We start from the raw sequence: 23,935 nt of genomic DNA, 5'->3' as shown, positions 1-23,935 counted from the left end.
CTTGGCAGAGGCCGCACCTGGGCAGTGGCCCCAGGTCTAGGAGGGTGGGTGAGGGGGCCCCGGTCCTGGCTACAAGGGCCCAGGTCCTGTGGGCAGCCCCGCCCCAGCCGACCAGGCCTCTGTGTGTCCGGATTCCTGCGGAAAGGGGCTGCCTGGCAGGGAATGTTGTCTGTGTTGGGAGGTGGTGGAGGAACTGGACCCCAGGTGTTGCCAGACCCCAGCTGTGCCGGAGCTGTGCCAGCTGACACAGAGGAAATGGGAGGTGGGGGGCATGGAGGACAAAGGTCTGGTGTCTTTGCGGACTGGGAAGGACATAAGATACAGAGTGACTGGCCCCCTCCTCACTCAGGGGTGGGGGCCTGCCCCTCTCACCCCGTCGCCTCCAGGTGAGGGTCATACTTGGCCCAGGACACTCCCTGATGGTATTTAGGCTCCTCCACGACTGGCTTCTGGTTTTCTGTTGCTCAGGATGTTCCAACCACTAGAGGGGGAGGGGGGCGGGATCAGAGGGGGCCACTGGCTTTGAAAACCCTTGCTTTGGCTGGATTTTTATTTTGATGGAAATGAAATTCACAGGAAACTCCAGAGCTTAGGGCCACTCACCCCAAGGCCAGGCACTTGCCCGGGGTTTGGGGGGATGGGGCAGGGTCGGGTGGGGGTGATGGATGTGCGGCTCCCAGCCGGACCGGGCAGGCTGGCTTTCTCATCACGCTTATGGGACCTTTGGCTTGGAAGGGAGGGGGAGGGGATGTGTGGCTTGAAGTCAGGAAGTGGGGCTAAGGCAGCCTGGGGATGGGGCAGAGAAGGCTGGGCTCGGGGAAGGCTGGGAGTGGGCGTGCGGCTGCTCCCGGGAAACAGAGAGATGGAGAGAGCCCTGGCCCGGAGAGAAGGGCTCCCCTGCTCTGTTTCCCATCTGGGGCCGGTGGTTGAGTTGGTCAGCTCAGTGTCCCAGCGGCTCCGCTTCCTGAGCCTCCTTCCTGACCTCGACCAACTGTGCCTCCTTCCCCACCACTCAGCTGCCCTCCACGTTCCCCCGATTCCTTCCGTCCCTCGGGGCAGCTCACCCCATCTCTCCGCAGTCCCCTCCCTCCCTCCCTCCAAACACCCTTTCTGGACCCTCTAGGTTGCCTATGGAACCACAGAGAACAGTCCTGTGACCTTCATGAGCTTTCCCGAGGACACGGAGGAGCAGAAGTCCCAAAGTGTGGGCAGAATCATGCCTCACACAGAGGTGAGCACCCCCCCCATCCGGGAACCCCAGTTCCCACCCCCTGTAGAGACCCACCCCCCTCCCCCATCAGGGTCTTCCCCAGGCCTGGCCCAGGGCTTTCTCTGTGGGCTGAGGCCTGAGAGGAAGAGCTGAGCAGCAGCCACGAGCAGCTGCCAGCTGAACTTCTCCGCAGCCTCCCTTCCTGTCTGAGGTGTGTTTTTGCCAAGCCCCACTGTCTGTTTTGGGGCAGCCAGGACAGCCTCAAAGAGGAGCCAGAGCGCAGAGATTTTTCCTACACAGCACTTTCTCCCCCCGCAGGCCCCCTACCCTCACTGCGGCAGAGTTCCTCCTTTCGCTTGGCGGAAATGCCCACTTTCCCAAGCAGCCTGTCCCTTTGGGGGTCCCTTGCCCCTCGGTGCTGACCCCAATTGTCTCTCACTGTCAAATTCCCAACGGTGCCTCCTCTCCTGCTCCATCGCTGGTGCTCTATGCCAGTCCACACCTGGTTCCCCTTGCCCCCTTGTGCCCTGGCGCCTCTGAGGGCGCTGCCAGTGTGCCCAGGCAGCTGCTTCCCCTGGAGCCAACCAGCATCCTGGTGCGAATCTTTCCTGCCCTCCTCTCTGGAGTGAGTGTGCAGTGACTTGGCGGGACGCCCACCTGTGAGGTAGACGGGGCCAGCGCCCTTGTCCCCATTTCACAGAGGCGAACACTGAGGCACACAGAGGCTGCGTTTTCCTTTCACGTTGGCTGCGGCCCATCTCTCTGCTAGGCTTTCAGGCTGCCTCTCTGCCGCCTCTCCTCTTCACATGGCCTGACCACACCACCCTCTTTGGCTTCTCTATTTGCTGCTAAGTGGGAACTCAGAGAACACTGCCGTTCCTTCTGCACAGTTTGTAACTCCTCGGCCCGCCTGGCCCGCCATAGGCCTCCTTCTCTGTGGCAGCTCCTGTCCACTCCGTTTCCTCAGGACCCCTGGGCTGGGCCTCACCTGTTCTTGTGTGCCCGGCTCAGGTGTCTGACTGGTGATGGATCTGGCTGGGCAGAGCCGGGGGCGGCGGGGGGGGGGGGGCTCACTGTTAGGGGGCAGGAGAGACGAAGCTCCCAGCCATTCCCGAGTCTCTCTCCGCCACCCTCCCCATCCTGAAGTGGGAGGGTGGAGGCCCCCTCCTGAAGCTGCCCTGTCCCAGGCCCAGATCGTGAACATGGAGCTGGGGACCATGGCAGAGCTGAACACACCCGGAGAGCTGTGGATCCGAGGCTACTGCGTCATGCTGGGCTACTGGGGGGAGCCCCAGAAGACTGAGGAAGTAATTGGACAGGACAAGTGGTATCGGACAGGGTGAGAGGGCGGAGCGGGGCAGAGGGTTTGGCTGCTGAGGGAAAGCTGGGGGCAGTAAACTAGAAGAGGGAGAATATGTGTGTCAGTATGGCCCCTTCTCAGACCTTGTTTCCACAATGTGTGAAATGGGGACGATCAGAGTCCGTGCCTAGGGCTGCTGGACAGTGCGCGACACCGGTGTCTGCAGAATCGGAGCCAAGGTGTCGACACTCATTTGTTAATTCAACAAATTCTTCTTCACCTGTCACGTGCCAGCACTCTTCCAGACACTGGCGGACCAGTGGAAAGCAAGATGAGAATGATCTTCCTGTTACTTCTCACATGTCTGGTGGAGGGAGACCAATACAAATAAGAGGGTTTCAGACATTGATAAAAATGAAGAAAAGAAAATAAGATCAGAGGAAAGAAAGGGCCTCTAGTAGAGAGGGGAGCTTGAGTGGGCAGAGAAGGCCTCCCAAGGTGTGCACCTTTGAGCTGAGACCTGAATGATAGAAAAGAAGTCAAGCCCTGGCCAGGTAGCTCAGTTGGTTAGAGCATTGTCCTGACACACCCAAGGATGTAGGTTCGATTCCCGGTCAGGCACATACAAGACTCAACCAATGGCCCGGACAGTGTGGCTCATTTGACCTATGAACCAGGAGGTCACAGTTCGATTCCTGATCAGGGCACATGACCGGGATTGTGGGCTCGCTCCCCAGTGGTGGGGTGTAGGAGGCAGCCGATCAATGACTCTCTCTCATCATGGATGTTTCTATCTCTCCCTTTCTCTCTGAAATCTATAAAAATATATTTTAAAAAAAGAATCAACCAATGAATGCATAAATAAGTGGAACAACAAATCAGTGTTTCTTCTCTCTCCCTCAAATAAATAAATTTAAAAAAAAGTCAGCCATGAAATGCATAATCATAGATTTGTTGAGAGAGAGGCCATGTTATAGGTATTGGGTTTTTTTTTTCTCCTTCCCCCACTAGACTGGAAGTTCCAGGGAATGTCTTGTTCATGCTGTAGCCTCCAGAGTCTAGAGCAGTGGTTCTCAACCTTCCTAATGCCTCGACCCTTTAATACAGTTCCTCATGTTGTGGTGACCCCCAACCATAAAATTATTTTTGTTGCTACTTCATCACTGTAATTTTGCTACTATTATGAATCGTCATGTAAATATCTGATATGCAGGATGTATTTTCATTGTTACAAATTGAACATAATTAAAGCATAGTGCTTAATCACAAAAACAATATGTAATTATATATGTGTTTTCCGATGGTCTTAGGTGACCCCTGTGAAAGGGTCGTTCGACCCCAAAGGGGTCGCGACCCACAGGTTGAGAACCGCTGGTCTAGAGCAATGCAAGACACATAGTAGGTGCTTAATGAACACTAGATGAATGAGTGAGTGCGCCAGCCGGTTGAGGCAGAGGCAAGCGGCCATTTCCGGCCTTTCCTTGCAGAGACATTGCCACCATGGATGAGCAGGGCTTCTGCAAAATCGTGGGCCGCTCCAAGGACATGATCATCCGGGGCGGCGAGAACATCTACCCCACGGAGCTCGAGGACTTCCTTCACACACACCCGCAGGTGCAGGAAGTGCAGGTGAGGCACCCAGTCCAGGTGAGCCCCAGGAGCAGGAAACCCCAGTGGGGATGGTGAGGTCTGAGACCTGTCTGTCCCTCTGGAAGGTGGTGGGAGTGAAGGATGACCGGATGGGGGAGGAAGTCTGCGCCTGCATCCTGCTGAAGAGTGGGGAAACGTCCACACCAGAGGAGATCAAGGCTTTCTGCAAAGGGAAGGTGGGAGCCTTAACGCACCCCAACTTATGGTGCTCTGTTCTTCACCCCCCCTTCTCCCTGCCAACCACTCCACCCACTGTCCCCTCCCCAAACTCCGTGATCCCCACCCAGCCTCATGCTTTATCTCCCTCTGGTCTGCAGATCGCCCACTTCAAGATTCCCCGGTACATCGTGTTTGTCACCACCTACCCCCTCACCATCTCAGGAAAGGTGTGTAAGATGGAGAAGACAAGGGAGGGGCAGGATAGCCCGGGGCCCCGGCACAGAAGGCCAGGTGGCCCTAACTCTGCCCTAGGGATGGGTAAGAGTATGGCAGTAGGATGACCGACTAGTCAACTCATCCTGGGTTTGCCCCAAAGTTTCCTGGCTTTCGCCTAAGAAACTCCTCAGTCCCTGGCAAACCAAGACGGTGGGTCAGCCTAGCTGGCAGAAGCCGCAAGCCTGGCTTTTATTCCTTTCTCCTTGCTGCAGGTCCAGAAATTCAAACTTCGAGAGCAGATGGAACGGCATCTAAACCTGTGAATAAAGGGGAGGGGGGTCCGCTAGGCCCTCCCTGACCTTCCCCCACCTTCCCCTCGTCTGTCTTTGTGATTTGACATAAAGAGCTTCTCTGTTTTCTTTGGCTGATCTCTTGCTGGTGTGGTCTCTTGGCAGCTACTATGGGATGGAGGGAAGAATCCAAAGGGAAACTAGCACTTTCAGACCCACTCCTTATCAACGATGTGCTAGGCACTTCGGTGTGCATTTAATCCTCGCTCGATCCCTTCATTTAATCCTCGCTCGATCCCTTGAGATACCAAAGGGATTCAGTGAGGATTTTAAAGACTATACGCATTTCTTTTTCATATTATCAACAGATCAGTCCATCAAGAAGTATTCTTTTTTAATAACAGCTTCATTGAGATATAGTTCACATACCATCCAATTCCCCCGTTTAAAGTGTACGATTCGCTGGTTTTTAGTACATTCACGGATCTATGCCACCACCATCACAGTCAATTTTGAACATTTTCATCTCCTGAAAAAGAAACTCCGTGCCCTTTAGCTGTCATCCCACATCTCCCTCCCCCCAAAACAAATATATATTTTTTTCATCAATGAACCTGGGTTTGCTTGATGGGCAGAGCCAGATAAAGCAGGCTGTACCTTGACCCAAGAAATAAAAACAGTACTTCCTGCTTGCAATCCTTACCCGTTAGCAGCAGTGGCCTCCTTCTCTTTTTAGACCATGAACGTACGTTTCGGGTACTCTGGGTGCCAGGCACGATGCTAGGTGCTTTCTTGCAATCTTCCCAACAACCCTGTCAAGTGGACATTAGCCCCATTTCACCAATGATGAAACGGAAACGCAGGGCCATCTGGTGTCTTGCCCAAGGTCACACAGCTGGAATTAGAACCTACTTGTCCAACTCCAAAGCCCCTGATCTTCCCACTTCATGAACAGTTCAGGTGCCTGCTTCCCCAGCCCTTCACCTGAACCCTGTCTCTCCACAGACACCACCCATGGCTCTCCTCCCAGCAGGTGCGTGGTGGTGGAGGTGGAGGTGGTGGTTGGGGGGGGGGGGGGGGCGGGGGCGGGTCTGACCTAGGAGATGACAGCCTAGTCTCCTGGCCTAGCGGCTTTCCCTGGGATTTTTCTGCTCCTTTAACGTCCAGCCCAAGTGTCCTCTCCTCCCATACTGACTCCCGGGCACTTGTAACAGAACCCCCACAGCACAGAGCAGACTGGCCTAGTACCCAGCAGATGCGGAATTAATATCTGTTGCCTTTTGTCTCTTGTTGGCTTGCTTCTGTACTGTGACTTGGTCTTATGCATCCGATGTCCCCAGTGCCCAGCTCTGTGCCAGGCACATAAAATGTTAAGGAATTCACTGAATGAACTAAGAATTCCTGGGTGGGCCCGGGTCCTCGCCTCCCGGCGGCCAGGGAAAGGAAGGCCAGGTGGCCGCGGTGAGCGCATATGTGCCCGGCAGGTGGCGCCAGAGACCCCAGGCCGCCGGCCCTCCGGGCGCGTCGCTCAGTCGCGCGGCCCCTCTTCCTTCCGCCTGGGCGGCCCCACTGGTTCGGCTCTGCGCGCACTGTGCGCCCTGGGCGCGTCCCGGGCTCGGATCCGGCCGGGGGCACCGCGCCGCCCGCCCCGCCGCTGTGCGCACCATGACGCTTCCCCGGGCCCGGGCCGGTGCCTGGGCGGCCGCGGCCAGAGTGGCCCAGAGGCGCCGCCGCGTGGAGGGCGCGGGAAGATCGCCGAGTCCCGTGGCCCGGAGCCAGCGCGCCGCACTTTACGTCCACGTGAGTGGGGAGGAGGAGGCAGGGCCGGAGTCCACAGGGCGACTTGTCACGCGTGAGCCCACCCGCCGACCTTCCCCGCTCCCGGGCGAGGTCTTGGCTAGGACCCTGCCCTGGCAGGGAAATGTCCGTGCCCGGGGACCTGAAGTCTCCGGTGCTCACCAGCGCGGTGACCCTTGACCTTGTGGCTCCCCTTCTGAACCCCAGTTTTGTCTTATTGAAGTGGGCATGATCCCAGTCTTCGGGAGTTGCGGGGCTCAGATGGCGTACAGACCTGGACTGGGGTTGGGAATGTGTGCAGCTGAACCTGGAAGGGGCCAGGGCAGCCCGGAGCCCCTCTCAGCCCCTCAAACACCCCTCGCCCCCAGTGGCCCTACTGCGAGAAGCGCTGCAGTTACTGCAACTTCAATAAGTACATCCCCCGCGGCGTGGACGAGGCTGCCGTGCGGAGCTGCCTGGTGACGGAGGCCCAGACACTGCTGCGGCTCAGCGGGGTGCAGCGGTGGGTACTGGGGGGCTGGAGGCGGGGCTTGGCGGGCGTGGATAGGTCGGGTGCTGCAGGCCTCCTGGAGGGCTCCCCCAGGCCTCATGTTCTTTATCTTCTTTACCCAGGGTGGAGTCTGTGTTTTTTGGCGGAGGCACCCCGAGTCTGGCCAGTCCCCACACTGTGGCTGCTGTCCTGGAGGCAGTGGCCCAGACAGCTCACCTGCCTGCAGACTCTGAAGTCACGCTGGAGGTGAACCCCACTTCTGCCCCAGCCTCTAGGTTGGCAGCATTTGGGGCAGCAGGAGTCAACAGGCTGTCCATTGGCCTCCAGGTAACCAATCTGTCCACCCCGTCCCAGGGCACCCAGCCCTTCTGTGCTGTCTCTCCACTGGTCACATTCGTTTATTGGACAAACATTTACTAATTTATTTTTAAAAACAATTCTTTATTGTTGAAAGTATTATATATGTCTCCGTTTTCCCCCCATTGACCCCCTCCAGCCCCAGGCCTTCAGCACCCCATTGTCTGTGTCCATGGGTTATGCATATATGCATACAGGGTCCTTGGTTGATTACCTCCCACCCACCCACCCTCCCCCGCCTTCCCTCTGAGATTCTGCACTCTGATCCATGCTTCCATGTCTCTGGATCCACTCCGCTTATCAGTTTATTTTGTTACTTAGATTCCACATGTGAGTGAGATCATGTGATATTTGTCTTTCTCTGACTGACTTATTTCACTAAGCATGACACTCTCCAGGCCCCTTCATGCTTGGACAAACATTTATTGAGCCCCTTCTGGGTGCCAGGGCCTAGTAGGTACTGAAGAGTGTTTGGTGACGCTTTTGTAACTATGCTATTGTCGGCTTCTGTGCCAGACCACAGTGCTCCAAACACCCTCCATAGTGCCTGGCACATAGTAGATGCTCAGAAAAGATTTGTTACATGATCGGAAACACAGCAGGAGGCAAGCAGGTGGTCAGCTCATTGCAGCATGGTAAAGGGGGGGGGGGGGCGGTCTCTACAAAAGGCTTTCAGAGTACAGACTGAAGGGCATCTCCGTCTGATGAAATCATAGAAGCCCTCCCAGACCGGTGATGTTTGAATGAGGAGGAGGAGTTCACCAGGGGAGAGGGTGTGGGAGGGAAAGACACAGGATATAGAGGAGCCTTGCATGTTTTGGGGGAGCTACGAGTCATTCCTTGTGACGAGACAAGGAAGCCGTCAGCACCATACCAGCGAGTTTGGGTTTGCCTAGTGGTTTACGGGGAGCCACTGAAGGTGTTGAAGTAGGAGAAATAGAATCCTCTCAGGTTGGCCTCTCGCGTTTTCATATGCAGTATTGCTTTCTCCACTTCTAATACATGCACCACTTACCATAGGGTTTGGGGTCAGAGCCTTGCTCTCATGGGACATACTGAAAGGGACACGTCATTGCTGAGATAGTGTGGCCCCAGATGCATGCCTATCTGGACTCTAATTGTAAAGAAACCTAAGTTAAGAGACTTTTTGCCGTGGCTGGGTAGCTCAGTTGGTTAGAGTGCCGTCCTGATACGCCAAGGTTGTGGGTTCAGTCCCCAGTCTGGGCACATACAAGGATCAACCAGTGAATGCATAAATAAGTGGAACAACAAATCGATGTGTCAATAAGAAAATTAAAAGGAAAAAGGCTTTTTGTATGTGTGGTAAGAACCGATAGCATGAGGTTGATCTTACCTCATCAAATTTTTTAGTATACAGTATACAGCAAAAATTTGTTAACTGTTAGGGCAGTGGTGAACAGCAGATCTCTAGAATTTCTTCATTAAGCAATATTTTGAAAAATACCTGGCCCATACTCTTCAAAAAATGTCAATATCATGAAAGATATAGGAAGGCTAACGATCTAGGCCAGTGATGGCGAACCTTTTGAGCTCGGCGTGTCAGCATTTTGAAAAACCCTAACTTAACTCTGGTGCCGTGTCACATATAGAAATTTTTTGATATTTGCAACCATAGTAAAACAAAGACTTATATTTTTGATATTTATTCTAAATATTTAAATGCCATTTAACAAAGAAAAATCAACCAAAAAGATGAGTTCGCGTGTCACCTCTGACACGCGTGTCATAGGTTCGCCATCACTGATCTAGACTAAAGACAACGAATGAGACAATGACAGCTGAGTGCAATGTGTGACCCTTGATTGGGTCCTAGAGTCGGGTGGGAAGAGGAAATTACTACAGTAGGCATTATTGGGACAGCTGGCCAGATTTGAATATGACTGTGTATTAGATAATGGCATTGTGTTAATGTTACATTTCCTGAACTCTGTAATTGGCTTGTGGTTATGTAAGAGAACGTCCTTGTTGTTAGGAGGTACACACTTAACTATTTAGGGGTGAAAGGGTACAATATTTAAGTTGATTACATTTAAATAACCCATTTGCAAATGCTTACTAGCGTGTGGCCGGTGGCTACCATCCTCTACGAACATGTTCTATAGCCGCACTGACCAAATGCCAGTAAACACTTGGAATGTGATTATTTAAATTTAATTATCTTAAAGTTTAAATAGCCACATGTGTGAACGCCTACTGTATTGGACAGTGCAGGTAGAGAACATTTCCGTAGTGCTGGTCTGTAAATTACTCTCCAGTGGGTCAACGTCATCATAATATGTGTGTGTATTTATAGAGCGACAAAGCATATGTGGCAAAATATGAGTCGGTGAATCTAGATGGTGTTCATTGACTTTTTTAAACGTTTCTATAGGTTTGAAATATTCTATAGGTTCAAAATAGAATTAAGAAAGACTCTTGGCTGGGGGCCCAGGCAGTCCCAAATTCCAGGTCTGACTTTGCCACTGTGTGACCTTGGGCACGTGACTTAACATCTCTGAACATCAGTTTTCTCATGTGTAAATTTGGAGCGAACGTTGGAGGGTTATAAGGATGAATTAGACGTTGCATAAAAAAGCTTGGCACATAGTGCGCGACCCTTCAGTGAATGGTATACCCTCGGTATTTGGTCTGGCCCTGCCCAGGCATTAGGGGTGAGTGAATTACATATTCGACCAAATATAGCAGGCTAATTTTTAAGTTGATCATTTTTGCATGTCCCGTGAACGATGTTATAAATATCCAAATGCCCCTTGGCAGCAAAAAGGTTCCCCACCCCTGGTCTACAGTAAGGTCAGTCAAGTGGTTTGGCTTCTCCCTGAGCCGGCCTGTGCGCTGACAGAGCCTCTCTCCCCAGTCCCTGGATGACACTGAGCTCCAGCTGCTGGGGCGGACACACTCGGCCAGCGACGCTCTGCAGACACTGGCAGAGGCCCGGCGCCTGTTCCCCGGGCGCGTATCCGTGGACCTGATGCTGGGGCTGCCGGCCCAGCAGGTGGGACCCTGGCTCCGGCAGCTGGAGGAACTGCTGCGCCGCTGTGACGACCACATCTCCCTCTACCAGCTGTCCCTGGAGCGGGGCACGGCCCTCTTTACCCGGGTGCAGCGGGGCGCCCTTCCTGCCCCGGACCCCGAGCGCGCTGCCGAGATGTACCAGGAGGGACGGGCACTCCTTCAGGAGGCCGGCTTCCGCCAGTACGAGGTCTCCAACTTTGCTCGGCATGTGAGTCCTGGGGCTTATGGCTGACGGTGGGGAGTGGGCAGGCTAAGGTGTGCCCTAGGAAAGTGGCCCTGTGGGGAGCAGGGTCTCAGTGGGGTCCTCGAGGTCTGAGGTGGGGGCACCTTTTAACCGGAGTTCCCCTTGCCTGAGCTGCAACAGGGCTGCCAGCTTTGCTCGGCCCTGACTGTTCCCTCCCTCCCCACAGGGGGCGCTCAGTACCCACAATTGGACTTACTGGCAGTGCGGCCAGTACATTGGCGTTGGGCCTGGTGAGTCCCCGGGAACCGTAGGAGGGGTGGCTCAGGAGTGGAATGTCACGGTTGTGTGATCTCGGGCGCTAATTGACCTCTGTTTTCTCATATGTACGGCGCGGCAAAAAGGGATGCCGTTGAGTGTGTATTTTGAGGTGCTTGATGATGCCTGGCACCGTGGTTCTCAGCCTGTAGCACACGCGGAGTTACCTGGAAGGCCTGTTAAAACCCAGGTGGCTGGGCCCCACCTCCAGAATTTCTGGTTGCACAGGGCGGGAGTAAGGCCCGCAAATGTAGGTTTCTAGCGTATTCGATGCTGTGGGTCCGGGGATCAGACTTTGAGAACCACTGACGACATCTGGCAGGCACGCCGTGTTCGCTGGCATGAGAGTGGGTGTGGTTGTTGATGTTGTCAGGGGCCCATGGGCGATTTGTGCCCCAGGGGGCCGGGGGCCTGGCTCGGGAGGCTCGGATCCAGACCCTGGAGCCTGACAACTGGATGAAGGAGGTGAAGCTGTTCGGTCACGGCACCCGGAAACGCGTCCCCCTGGGCGAGCTGGAGCTGTGAGCATCTGCGGGCACAGGGCGCCTCCCCCGGGTTCCCCTGGCCCCAGAACCACCTCCACGTGCACCTTCTCGTTTCTTGCCTTGGCCCATACTGCATGGTCCTCCTAAGCCCCCCATAACCCCCCCCCCCCCCCCAGCATAGGGCTTGAAGGCTGGGGGAAGCACAAGTCTCCCCTCCAAGACCCCTTGATGGTTTTCCTTTCAGGCTGGAGGAGGTTTTGGCGATGGGGCTACGCACAGACGTAGGGATCACTCACCAGGTAAGGGGTCCAGGGGCTCCGGCACACTGCTTCCTCCTAAGCCATGCATAATCATTTCACACACACACACACACACACACACACACCCTCCCATCCCTCTGGCAGCTGGAGGTTGGGCTTTAGTCCAGCTGAGGCCTGGTGGGCAGTGTGATGCAATGGTGAGGACTCTGGACGAGGGCGGCAAAGACCCAGGCTCTAGGCCCCTTCTACTGCACCCTTGAGCACACATCCTCTCACGTCTCTGAACCTCCGTTTTCGCAGCTGTGTCAGGGAATAGACTAGATTAAGGGTTTCAGATGTTTTAAGTAGCACTGAACGCTCAGATAGGAAGTGCAGTAAACCATCAGTCCAACTCAAGCTGCTCTGGATAAAGTCAGGGCTATAAAGCCCTGGCCATATCCTGAGCAGCAGGGGGTGGGGGTGGGGGGGTGAATGGAGGGAGACCTGGCTTTCGGCCTAAACGTGGAGGAGTGAACGTGACCACATCCCTGCTGGCCTGTCAGCCTGGGCCTGATGTGCATGAGAGTCAGTTGGCTGAGATCCCTGTGCTGGACTGTACCCTCCCTCACCCCTCACCCCTCACCACGCCCCCAGACACATGGCCCAGAGGACCCCCACACCTCTGACCCTTCTGGTCTCCCCAGCACTGGCAGCAGTTTGAGCCGCAGCTGACCCTGGGGGACGTGTTTGGAGCAAGCGAGGAGGTGAACAGGCTGCTGGAGCAGGGCTTGCTGCTGCTGGATCACAGGTGTGCTGGCGGTGGGAGGGTGGTTAGAAGTCGCAGGGAGCCCTGACTGCCGACCACACACCTGGGAAAAGTGAGCAACGCTGATGAGGAAGGGCCTGTGGGTGCCATTGGCCCTGGTAGACGGTGAGCATTGAAATCGGTGAGAGGAGGCAGCCGCAGCCAGGCCTCTTGGTTTTCTAGGGGTCTTCGGTGTTCCTGGGAAGGTCTGGCTGTGCTGGACTCGCTGTTGTGGACCCTTCTACCTCGACTCCAAGAGGCCTGGCAGCAGAAAACCCCCTCCCCTGTGCCAGGAGGGTGACGGATGTCCCTGCATTCCAGGACAGAGTCCTGGGTGGGCTTGGGGCTGGACTGACACTTACAGACATCTCAGCTCTCATCACTGCCCAGCCCTGGCATCCCCGGGGGACCACCTACAGTGAGATGGATGGGAGGACCCCTGTCCGAGGTCTGGGAACTGGCATCCAGTGTGCCCACCGCTGCCAGGGCAGGAGTCGTGGTGTCTGCGAGTGCATCTCACTGGTGGTCTCTAAAGTAACTCCTGGCTGTCAAGAGCTTCTGAGGGACCCAGCTCTCAGGCTTCCAGCCCCTACAATGCAGGGCGGGACCTAGAAGAGGCTGAGCGATGCTGGCCGACCCCTGTGGTGTATCCAGCACAGGGCCTGCCTGTTGGACTCTGACAACAGTGGGCAAGATCAGAGCAAGCCCTGCCCCTTCTCTTTTGGCAGCCAGGATATGTTTGGGGTGTCAGGAGCCTCAGAGACCGTCCTGAGTTTCCTCCCCAGTTCCCTCTCCCTGCAGCCTTTCCCTGTGAGAAAAGCGGGAGGGGGGGGGGGGGGAGCAGAGAAGGGGGCGGGGGGGAAGAATTCAGAAAAGACCCAGAGCCTGCTGATCCTCCCCTGGCCTTTCACGTGCAGAAATGGCCGCCTGGTTGTATGTAAGAAGCCTAACAAGACCCTCTGGAGCCTGTCTTGACTGTGGTCCTCTCCTTTGTCTGGGCTCCTTTGTGGAGCGGGGAATTCTGACTTGGGAGCTAGAGACTTAGTCTAGGCTGAGATTTGTTCCTGTTCCCCGGCAATTATTTACCCAGTGATTTTAGCATCCGTCAGGGATCCTTGCCCACATCCACGATTAGATTGAGGGTTGCAAAATGTTAGTTTCTGACTCTGTCATCCCATCTACATTCATCAACGGGCATCCATCCATATCAAAAGAGCTTCCCCCTTTTGGAGAGCTGACACTCTAAGCCTAGAGATTGTATGCAGGGTGTGTGTGTGTGTGTGTGTGTGTGTGCGCGTGCGCATGTGAGAGAGAAAGGCATTTTCCTGTGCCATGGCTTCCTAACTTCATATCAAAGGGTTACTGTGATGCCCGAAGGAGTTCAGTCCTGCCACAAATCGGGGCGTGCTCAGCTCAGCCTCTAGCTGGGTGACTAAGGATGGGGTTCCCCACCCCTCCGAGGTGAGCACGTGCATTTCCCGTGTGCCTAGTGGGTGTGAATATCAGTCCTTCGGTGAACCTGTGGTAACGTGGTAAGTGTTACGACTTCTCATTTATTCATGAAATATTCAGCAGGCACTACTGGTGTGCCAGGCACTGTGCTGGGCACGCAGAGAGGAACAAGACCTGTCCCCGCCCGTGAGGAACTCGCCACCGTGTTGACAGATGTGTAAAGAGATACATTTCAGGGTTATCAGTGAGGCTGTGCAGGTGGACTGGGGAAGCCTGCCACGCATCTGGTTCGGAGGGGCTGGGGGCAGAAAGGGGGAATACCCTTTTCTTCCACCTCCTCTGGCCCTGGGAAGACTTGTGGGGTGACTGTGCTGCCCAGGGGAGCCTCTTCCCAAGCCTTCCCCTGATCTTGATATTCAAGAAGCGAGCACGGGGCCGGAGTAGGTGCACCATCAGATAACCTGGGCCCACTCAGGTTTCTCCCCGTGGCCAGGCTCCTGCCACCTGAGACACCCGGCCCTCCCTGCTCACTAGGCCTGGACAGGAGCCAGGGCCCGGTGGGGGTGGCACGGATCAGCTTCCGTGACTCAGCCCGGTCCCACCCTCCCCAGATGAATCAGAATCTCCTGGAGGTGGAGCCCAGGAATCTAGTTTTTAAATGCTTCCTGAATGGCTCTAGTGATCAGGCCTGTGTGGGGAGCCCTGCCTTCCATCCTCAGAGGCCGGGGTCAGGAGGGGCATGGGGGACACGGCTACTTCCCTCTGCATCCAGGCCTTCCAGGCCTCGTTCCTCCAAGGGGTCCTCCACAGTGAGACTTCCATTGTCATTTCTCACCCGCCCTCCTGAAAAGCACATGAACACAGTTAAGAGGCGAATGAGCTACTTTGGTGGTGAGAGGAGACGGGGAGATGTACTGTGTGTCAGTGTGATGGTTACCGCTTGAAAGAGCAAACCTTCCTCGTACAAGAGCACTAACAGTTTTAGAGATTGAACCACCCCGCCCCCGACCAAGTAGTGTGCAGGAGGCAGGGCAGCTATTATAATTACCATTTTATATTCAAAGAGGCTCTCTCACTTGACCCAAGTCATATAAGCAGGAAGCAGCAGACCTGGCATAATACTTCTGGGCATCCAGAACTTTGTGTTACATCATTACCTTATACTTAACCGTGGGTCTGGGTCGACTGACCTGTCTCTTAACACATTGCGGACCAGTAGTTTTATTGCTAACGTTACCCAGTGGCCAGATAAGTTTCTAGTGAATGAGTACAAAAAAAACACGTTTTACGCCCTAACCGGTTTGGCTCAGTGGATAGAGTGTCGGCCTGCAGACTGAAAGGTCCCAGGTTCGATTCCGGTCAAGGGCATGTACCTTGGTTTCGGTCACATCCCCAGTTGGGGGTGTGCAGGAGGCAGCTGATCGATGTTTCTCTCTCATTGATGTTTCTAACTCTATCCCTCTCCCTTCCTCTCTGTGAAAAATCAATAAAATATATTTTAAAAAAACACGCGTTTTACGTAAATGTTAAAGGCACGCTTTAAAATACCCATTACATTTTGAGGTTATTTATTACATGTTCTTATAAGCTAATATCTTTTTAAAGTATGATACTTTGTAAAACACGGTGTAATATGAAGCGAGAATTTTCGCGACCCGTCCGCAATGTGTTAACTTCCTGACCTGTCTCCGGCCCCTATGCCTCAGGCTTGAAGCTGCCATCTCAGCTTGGTGCTGGGGAGCTCAGACTCGGTGTCTATGTTTTCTCCCCTGAAGAGGCTTGAACAGTGAGAACCCACATGTCTCATCTCCATGTGACCATCCACTTCCTGGGACAGGACTCTATTTTTGCAAAGAAAAAGGCTTACATAATATAGTCTGTGCCCCCAGAATTCATATGTGGAGACCTCATCCCCAAGCTGATGTATTGGAAGGTGGAGCTTTGGCAGGCGATTAGGTCATGAGGATGGAGCCCTCGTGAACGAGATTAGTGCCCTTTATGAAACAAGACCTCAGAGAGCTCCCTAACCTCCTGTGATGACATGGAGAGAAGGCACCGAATCTGCTGGTGCCTTGCTCTTGAACTTCCCAGCCTTCAAAACTGTGAGAAATAAATGTCTGTTGTTTAAGCTGCCCAGTCTATGGTATTTTTGTTACAGCGGCCCAACTGGACTAAGACAAGGATGAATAACTTTAGTAGGTTGTATTATTATTCAAATGTTTGCCATCCTTCCTCGAGTGCCCTTCCTGAGGGCCTGTGGGGGATCGTCTATCCCTGCCCTGTTGAAACTGGGAAGGACCAAGAGACTTGCCTACACTGACTGTAAGAGCCAGTAGCTGGCCCACCTCTCTCTGCCACAGAGACCTGCAGGGTTCAGACAGAGATTATGTCCTCAGCCTGGGTCCTCGAGTTAAGATGTTGGGCAGAGGAGCAGTCAACCTTGGAGACTTGAGCAGGGATGAGAAATTCCAATTCACTGTTGGAAGCCAGTGGATTTTTTGGGTTGTTTATTACCGCAGCATAACTGAGACTAAACTGACTGATACAATCTATAATCCCACCATTCAAAGATGAATCACTGTTAAGATTCTGGTGTATATATTAGCAAAAATTCTTACATGCAGATGAACGTAAATGAGATAATATGCGTCTTTCTTTGGAGCCGTTTTATTTTTTTAATTTTATTTTATTGTTTAAAGTATTACAAATAGTAGTACATATGTCTCCTTTTTCCCCCATTGACCTGCCCCCACTCGCCTCTCCTACCCCCCCCCCCCCCCCGTCCCCAGCACATGCCCTCACCACCACCCCCAAAATCTTGTGTCTATTGGTTATGCTTTTATGCGTGCATACAAACCCTTAGGTTGATCTCTTACCTACACCCCCCCCCACCCCCCCCGCAACTGTCCCCTGCCTTCCCGCTGTAGTTTGACAGTCTGTTCGATGCTTCTTTGCTTCTGAATCTATTTTCTTGGGAGCCTTCTTCTTCTAGCTAATACGTGGTGCACATCCATGCATGTCAATTTTATATCTACATCCTATTTTTTGAGTATAGCTTCATCGTATACCACCGCATGGTTATGCCAGAATTTAGTTTACCATTTCATTTCTTTTTTTTTTTTTTTTAATATATTTTATTGATTTTTTACGGAGAGGAAGGGAGAGAGATAGTTAGAAACATCGATGAGAGAGAAACATCGACCAGCTGCCTCCTGCACATCTCCCACTGGGGATGTGCCCGCAACCCAGGTACATGCCCTTGACCGGAATCGAACGTGGGACCTTTCAGTCCGCAGGCCGACGCTCTATCCACTGAGCCAAACCGGTTTCGGCTACCATCTCTTTTTTGGTGAAGTGAAGGGTTTAATTTTTATTTTTATAAACTCTGATGAACATCTTATGTAAATATTTGTATGCACTGGCTTGATCATTTCCTTCGGTTTAGGATAAATCCCAAGAAGTGTGGTGTCTGACAGAGGATACACACATTCTTTGTTTGGATACACGATACCAAACTACCCTCCAGGAAGCCTTCATAATGCACTCTCTTGCCAGCTTGCTAGTGTTCTCATTCCTCTATCATTTTGTCAATAGCAAGCATGATCCATTTTTCCAAAGGATTCCAATCTGAAGAGCACTCTTTTTTTTAAAATATATTTTTTTTATTGATTTCAGAGAGGAAGGGAGAGGGAGAGAGATATAGGAACATCAATGATGAGAGAGAGTCATTGATCAGCTGCCTCCTGCACGCCCTCCACTGGGGATCAAGCCCGCAACCCGAGCATGTGCCCTTGACTGGAATCGAACCCTGGACCCTTCAGTCTGCAGACCGATGCTCTATCCACTGAGCCAAACCAGTCAGGGCTGAAGAACACTCTTAACCCTAGCTTTATCATCAGCTAACATACTGCCTTCCAATTCGGCAATTATTTTGTCCATCTAATCATTCAAGTCAGAGAGTAAAGAGGATGCAAACTCTGGAGCCACCCAGGTAGAAGACGGAACTGGAAGTGTTTGCCAGTGTGTTGCCTCTGAATTTCTCTTATCCACACCCACCCAGATCTCCCTTCTATCTTCCTCTCCCTGCTCCCCCTTCTTTTCCCTGCTGGGATTTTTGTAAAAAATATTTTTTATTGATTTCAGAGAGGAAAGGAGAGGGAGAGAGAATCATTCATTGATTAGCTGCCTCCTGCACACCCCTCACTGGGGATCGAGCCTGCAATCCGGGCATGTGCCCTTGACCAGGAATCGAACCTCCTGGTTCATAGGTCATTGCTCAACACTGAGCCACGCCGGCTGGGCCCTGCCCGGATTTTTAAAGCCAATTTTTAGAAATTATACAAACAACATTATAGAAACATTCGAATTCTAAATGAGAAGAAAATATCACCCACAATCAATGGCCCCAACAAATTACACTGTTTTTATTTGCCTGTGTTCCCCTCCAGTCCTCGTCCGAATGCATGCAGGCCCTGTGCCCAGGACGCTCCTGGCGCAGATCTAATTTTGCATTCTGCCCTTTCTGCTTCTCGTCCTGCCATAAGCATCTTTCTGTGTTGTTACACGGTCATCATCTTTTCAGTTAAATTGTTGCACAGTGTTCCAGTGAGTGAATAATTTAATAATTATTACCCTAATGTAAGTCACTTAAGTGGTTCCCCGTTTTCCTCTATTATAAATAATGCTGCCCTGCATGCTTTGATGGAGAGAGCGTCTTTCTTCATTTGCGTTATTTCTTCAGGCCTGTTCCCAAGAGTGAGATAGCTAGGCCAAAGGGCACGAATGCTTTAATAATTCTTGATGTGAACTGTAACACTGCTTAACAAAGGGTTTTTATTTTCCTGCTCCAAAATAATAATGCTTTTTTTCTCCTTTTCAACCATATAGAAGAAAGAAAAATTTTACTGCCCAGACATTACCATTCCTACATTTGGATAACCCTCCCTCCAGAAACCTCTTGGTGCATAGATATACATATAAATGTAGACATAAAAATAATTTTCCACAAAAGATACTGTACTCATGTGCCAGTTTTACAACCTGGTGTTTTGGGTTTTTTTCAGCAACATGTCCTGGGCTTTTCTAATTGGTTCTGCTGCCACCAGTGCCTATGCGGTAGCATAATGTAGTACATACGGTAATAGCTGTAAGCCAGGCACGTGCCAAGACGGTTATCTGCATGAGCTCATTTAAGCTCCGTCCGCAGCCGCCGGTGAGATAAGTTCTATTATTATCATGCCCATTTTTGCAGGTGAGGAAACAGGCTCAGAGAAATTAAGGGACCTCTCAAGGTCACATAGCTAGGAAGTGGTGGGGCTGGCTCTCAACTTGAGTTCTCTGGGGCTCCAAAACAGATGCTCATACAAGTCATACACAAATGCATTCTTATTGTAAAAAAATAAAGGTAATAAATGCAAACAATACCACAGCATAGAAAGTGTGCCCGTTCCCTTTACACTCCCACAAAGGTTTGATGTGTGTATCAGTTAAGTTTAGATTTAACTGCATATGACACAATCGGAGTAGCATAAGCTTAAGCAAGTCAATGTAGTGATTTTCCTTCCACATAAAGGAAGTGTAGACGCAGCGTTTCAGGACTAGCGTGGTGGACCCATGCTCACTGGTCACCAAGAACCCAGGCTTCTGTCTTTTTGCTCTGCATCCTCAGTTCATGGCTTCCATCCCTTAGGGCTCCATCGGGGCTCATGTGGTCCCTGGAGCTCCAACCATCACATCTGCATTTCAGGCCACAGGAAGGAGAAGGGCTGGAGGGGCCACAGGGTGTTATCCCAGGCGAATCAGCCCCACCCGAAGAGCTTCCTGGGGAGTCCCCCTGCCCCATGACATCAGCTCACTTCTAATTGGCCACCCTTATACGTAAGGGAGGCTGGGAAATGTAGTTTTAAACTGGGCATGTTGCTTCTTTCCCCCAGCTCAATCCCCCAGAATAGAGGGGGTGGTTAATTAAAAGGGGGAAGAATAGATATTAAAATGTAATCAGACAGCCCTGCCACTGTGTATCCTTCCCAGGCCTTTCCTCTCAATGTACACATATGTACATATAGCAAAATATAGTTCAGAAAAAGCCTAATGTGTAAATGGTACCTTGTTTCAATTTACATGTTAAAGTTTACCAACCAGATTAAACATTCTCCATGGAATAATTTGTTTACTAATAATTGTGTTGTGTGCACATTTAAGCTCTTAGTTTATTTAGCCAATTAAAGCCATGATTTCCTAATCGACTTGAGTGAACTAGATGGATAGACAGATGAGATAGATGTTACAAGTATGTTGACTCTTTGTCTTGTCTGCTGCAAGTGTTGCTTCCACTATGCTATACTTTATATCGTGAATGGATTTTTACTTTTCTGGAAGTGAATTTTCTAAAAATTTCAGATATTTCTATATCAAGCCCATCTTTTTCCTTGTGACTTTTCTTACCAGTTCCGGGCTCCAGAGATTTGGTCAGCTCTCCAGTTGGCTTTCCTCTCCCAGGAGACGCAGTTGCTCGGCTGGTGGCAGCCAGGCCCAGCTGGCCTGAATCTCCACTCCGCCGCTTCCTTCCTGTGTGACTAGAGGCAGGACGCTTCCCGCATCCAAGATCTAGTTCTCCTGTTTAGTGAAGGAATTGGACCAGCCCCAGGTTCTCAAACCTGGCTCTGCATCACAACTAACCGGGGCCCCACATCACACGCCCATTCCTGGACACCCCCACCCCCGCCCCCCAGATCTACCGAATCTAAACCTCTGTGTCCAGCATCTACGTGTGTAAATGCTCTCTAAGGAGCCTGATTCGCAGACATGTTGCAGAACCTCTGGACCAGCCAATGTCTGAGATTGCTTCCTGTGCCAGGAAGGAGTGCGTGAGAGGAGGGAGGTCGCCCTGGGCCACGGTTGTCCGTCCGCCAAAGCCAGTTTGCCCCGCCTCTTCCTGCCGGGTCACTGTCCCCACTCTGCCCCACCTCGCCCAACCTGCTTCCTTGGGGGCGGGGGTGAGGTGAGATGGTGGTCAGGTTCCTGGGCTATAGCCTGGGGGGCTGCCATAGCAATGCCCCTGGAAGGGGGCCATGCCACTTGCTAGCTGGGTGACCTTAGTTAAGCCGCTCACTCTGTGAGTCCCCATTTTCTCAGCGCTGAAAGCAGGGACTGTGCCTTCTTCAAGGTTATTATGAGGTTGGCAATGATGGATGGATGGATGGATGGATGGATGGATGGAAAGAGCCTATTGCAGTTCCTGGCACAAAATGGGCATTTGACAGATGTGGTGGTTATCGCTGCTAATGTTTTCATTGTGATGTACAGTGCCCTGGGCATGCTAGCCCTAAAGAAGGCCTGTCCCAAACAAATTCCTGGTGCCTGACAAGACAGAAACTTGTTGTTTCCCTGTGATGCTGAAACGTGTCAGTAGGTAACCCCTGGCTCAGCGTAGGACTTGCCACCTCCCAGGTAGCTGGGCGGGTGTGTGCCACAGGGCGGACTGACAGCCTCCAGACAGCGGCACCCACCTCAGCAGGTGACTCCTCATACCTTGCTCTCCCCCATCAGGTCAGACAGGAAGGGCGCCATTCCTCCGGTGGAGGGATCGCCTCCACCTGCCTCCCAGACCCTGGCACCGGGGACACACTCCCAGTAGGTGCCTTTCCTTTGCCCAAACCTCCGGGGTAGGTCTTTCCTGTTGCCCTTGCCCCTCATCCTTCCCTTGACCTTATGTCTCCTTAGCGCCATTCCTGCTGTCCCTGGCTCGGCCCAGGGCTTCCCCCACTCTTGAACCTGACCAACGTACACAGGCCTCATTGCTTTGCTTCTAGTGATTAAGACCTCAGTAAGGGCCTTAGCAGCACTGATGGGGGACAAGGTGGGCAGAGCTTTAGATCAGTTGAGGAACCTGCTGTGGGAACGCCCCTCTTCCTGATCCTCGCTCCCCTCTGACCCTTCAAATTCATTCATGAACGATATCAAGTAAGTTTTAAAAACTGCCATGCAGCCCTGGCCAGGTGGGTCAGTGGAGTGGAGCGTCATCCTGTGCACCAAAAAGTTGTGGGTTTAGTTCCTGGTCAGGGCACATACCTACTAGTAGGTTGCAGGTTCGATCCCAGATCAGGTGAGTACAAGAGGAAACAGATCAATGTTTCTCTTCACATCGATGCTTCTCTCCCCTCCCCCCGCTCTAAAAACCAATACAAACATATTTTTTTTAAATATATTAAAAAACAACATGGGAGTCCTGAGCTACCCTGGTAAGGTCAGAAGATTTCATCAACTGAGAAGGAGTATTGAAAAAGAGAGCTGGAGAATCAGACTTGAAAGTGTTTATGCCTGCCAAAACCGGTTTGGCTCAGTAGATAGAGCGTCGGCCTGCGGACTGAAGGGTCCCAGGTTCGATTCCGGTCAGGGGCATGTACCTGGGTTTCGGGCACATCCCCCGTGGGAGATGTGCAGGAGGCAGCTGATCGATGTTTCTCTCTCATCGATGTTTCTAACTATCTATCTCTCTCCCTTCTTCTCTATAAAAAAATCAATAAAATATATTAAAAAAAAAAAGTGTTTATGCCTGTCTGTACCTTCCTATTGCTGCCATAACACATTACCACAAACGAAGTGGCTTAAAACAACACAAAATGTATAACCTTACAGTTCTGGAGGCCAGAAGTCTGAAACGGCTAAAATCAAGGTGCCAGCAGAGCTGTATTCCTCCTGGGGCTCCAGGAAAGCATCCATTCATTGCCTTTTCCAGCTTCTAAAGGCTGTGGCATTTCTTGGCTCATGGCCACCTCACGCTGACCTCTGCTTCCATCATTACAGCTCCCCCTGACTCTGATCCCCCTGCCTCCCTCTCATAAGGACCCTTGTGATCACATTGGGCCCCTCTGGATAATCCGGGGTAATCTCCCATCTCAGAACCCTTAATCACATCTGCAAAGTTCTTTTTTGCTATGTAAGGCGACAAATTCACAGCTTCCGGCGATGAGGATGCAAAGATCTTTAGACAGCTATTATTCTGCCTACCACCCTCAGAGAGAAATTATCTAGTGGATTTGAGTGTTCTGGGCCTTAACGATGATCCCTTTCATCTGTACAGTTTTCAGAGTACTGCCACAACTTTTTTTTTCCCTTCTTGCATTGATCCTGGGAAGTCAATGAAGGCGGAGGTGTTGAGGCCATTCTGTAAGGGAAGTAGATGAGATTGGGGGTCGGGGGGGCACGGTGCCTGGGTTACACAGATAGATGGAGACTAGAGACCGGCGCTTTTAATTCAGCATCTTCCCACCTCATCCCTACCACCCCCAGTTCCAGCTCAATGTTCTCACTGGTGGAACAGGGCAATTCCTCAGGTACCTCCACAATCCAGAGGAAGGAGCCTCCCAGGTAAGCCAGCTCCCTTGGCCCTGATTCTGCCCTCAGCAAGCAGCCTTCTCCTGACCTGGACAAGGAGGGAGGGAAGGAAGGAGGGACACAGGCAGAGAGCCTTTCTTTTAACGGAGAGCCTGGGCACAGACCCCAGAACTCAGTATCCATCCATCTCGGCATGACCTCAACAGCAGCCCAGGCAGATGGTCCCAGGGCCTGTCCTGAAACTCCTGTAACAGGAGGACACTCTGATTCTTTTTCTTCCTTTTAAAAAAAAAAATATTTTATTGATTTTTTACAGAGAGGAAGGGAGAGGGATAGTTAGAAACATCAATGAGAGAGAAACATCGATCAGCTGCCTCCTGCACACCCCCTATTGGGAATGTGCCCACAACCAAGGTACATACCCTTAATAGGAATCAAACCTGGGACCCTTAAGTCCGCAGGCCGACACTCTATCCACTGAGCCAAACCAGTTAGGGCTGATTCTTTTTCTTTTTAAAATATATTTGTATTGATTCCAGAAGGGAAAGGGAGAGAGAGATAGAAACATCAATGATGAGAAAGAATCACTGATTGGCTGCCTCCTGAAGGCCCCCCTA

At 52.0% G+C, this 23,935-nt stretch overlaps 2 protein-coding genes across 5 annotated transcripts in view; both read left to right on the top strand.

The window, feature by feature from the left end:
- Positions 1-4,958, top strand: part of ACSF2 (acyl-CoA synthetase family member 2) — a 29,364-nt gene extending 24,406 nt beyond the window's left edge. For both annotated transcript variants that reach the window (XM_070393870.1, XM_070393869.1), the window contains 6 exons: positions 1,124-1,231; positions 2,398-2,549; positions 3,998-4,139; positions 4,226-4,336; positions 4,478-4,546; positions 4,808-4,958. In XM_070393870.1, the coding sequence (XP_070249971.1) occupies positions 1,124-1,231; positions 2,398-2,549; positions 3,998-4,139; positions 4,226-4,336; positions 4,478-4,546; positions 4,808-4,858 (633 nt within the window). In that variant the 3' untranslated portion in view covers positions 4,859-4,958. The remainder of the gene's footprint in view (positions 1-1,123; positions 1,232-2,397; positions 2,550-3,997; positions 4,140-4,225; positions 4,337-4,477; positions 4,547-4,807) is intronic.
- A 1,449-nt stretch (positions 4,959-6,407) lies between these two features.
- On the top strand, positions 6,408-22,540 carry RSAD1 (radical S-adenosyl methionine domain containing 1). Of its 3 annotated transcripts, none has more exons than XM_070394921.1 (9): positions 6,408-6,625; positions 6,991-7,124; positions 7,235-7,439; positions 10,345-10,710; positions 10,913-10,976; positions 11,375-11,522; positions 11,731-11,785; positions 12,430-12,533; positions 20,430-22,540. In XM_070394921.1, the coding sequence occupies exons 1-9, from the start codon at positions 6,491-6,493 to the stop codon at positions 20,524-20,526; spliced, it is 1,308 nt and encodes a 435-aa protein (XP_070251022.1). In that variant the 5' UTR covers positions 6,408-6,490; the 3' UTR covers positions 20,527-22,540. The 3 variants fall into 3 exon arrangements, with proteins under 3 accessions (XP_070251022.1, XP_070251020.1, XP_070251021.1); XM_070394919.1 differs by lacking the exon at positions 20,430-22,540 and adding an exon at positions 12,714-13,344 and having other exon boundaries at positions 12,430-12,489; XM_070394920.1 differs by lacking the exon at positions 20,430-22,540 and adding an exon at positions 12,714-12,915.
- The last annotated feature ends 1,395 nt before the right edge of the window (positions 22,541-23,935 follow it).

Source organism: Myotis yumanensis, unplaced genomic scaffold (genome assembly GCF_028538775.1).
Source record: "Myotis yumanensis isolate MYYU_CA2020_CCGP unplaced genomic scaffold, mMyoYum1.0.hap1 SCAF_16, whole genome shotgun sequence".
NCBI lineage: Eukaryota > Metazoa > Chordata > Mammalia > Chiroptera > Vespertilionidae > Myotis > Myotis yumanensis.
The sequence above is the reverse complement of the archived record's forward strand: the minus strand, read 5'-3'. Positions and strand labels throughout refer to the sequence as shown.

Coding starts and splice junctions, on each gene's coding strand:
- RSAD1 (XM_070394919.1), top strand. CDS start 6,491: ATGACGCTTCCCCGGGCCCGGGCCGGTGCCTGGGCGGCCGCGGCCAGA. Junction 7,125..7,234: donor CGGCTCAGCGGGGTGCAGCG/GTGGGTACTGGG, acceptor TTCTTTACCCAG/GGTGGAGTCTGTGTTTTTTG. Junction 11,786..12,429: donor ACGTAGGGATCACTCACCAG/GTAAGGGGTCCA, acceptor TGGTCTCCCCAG/CACTGGCAGCAGTTTGAGCC.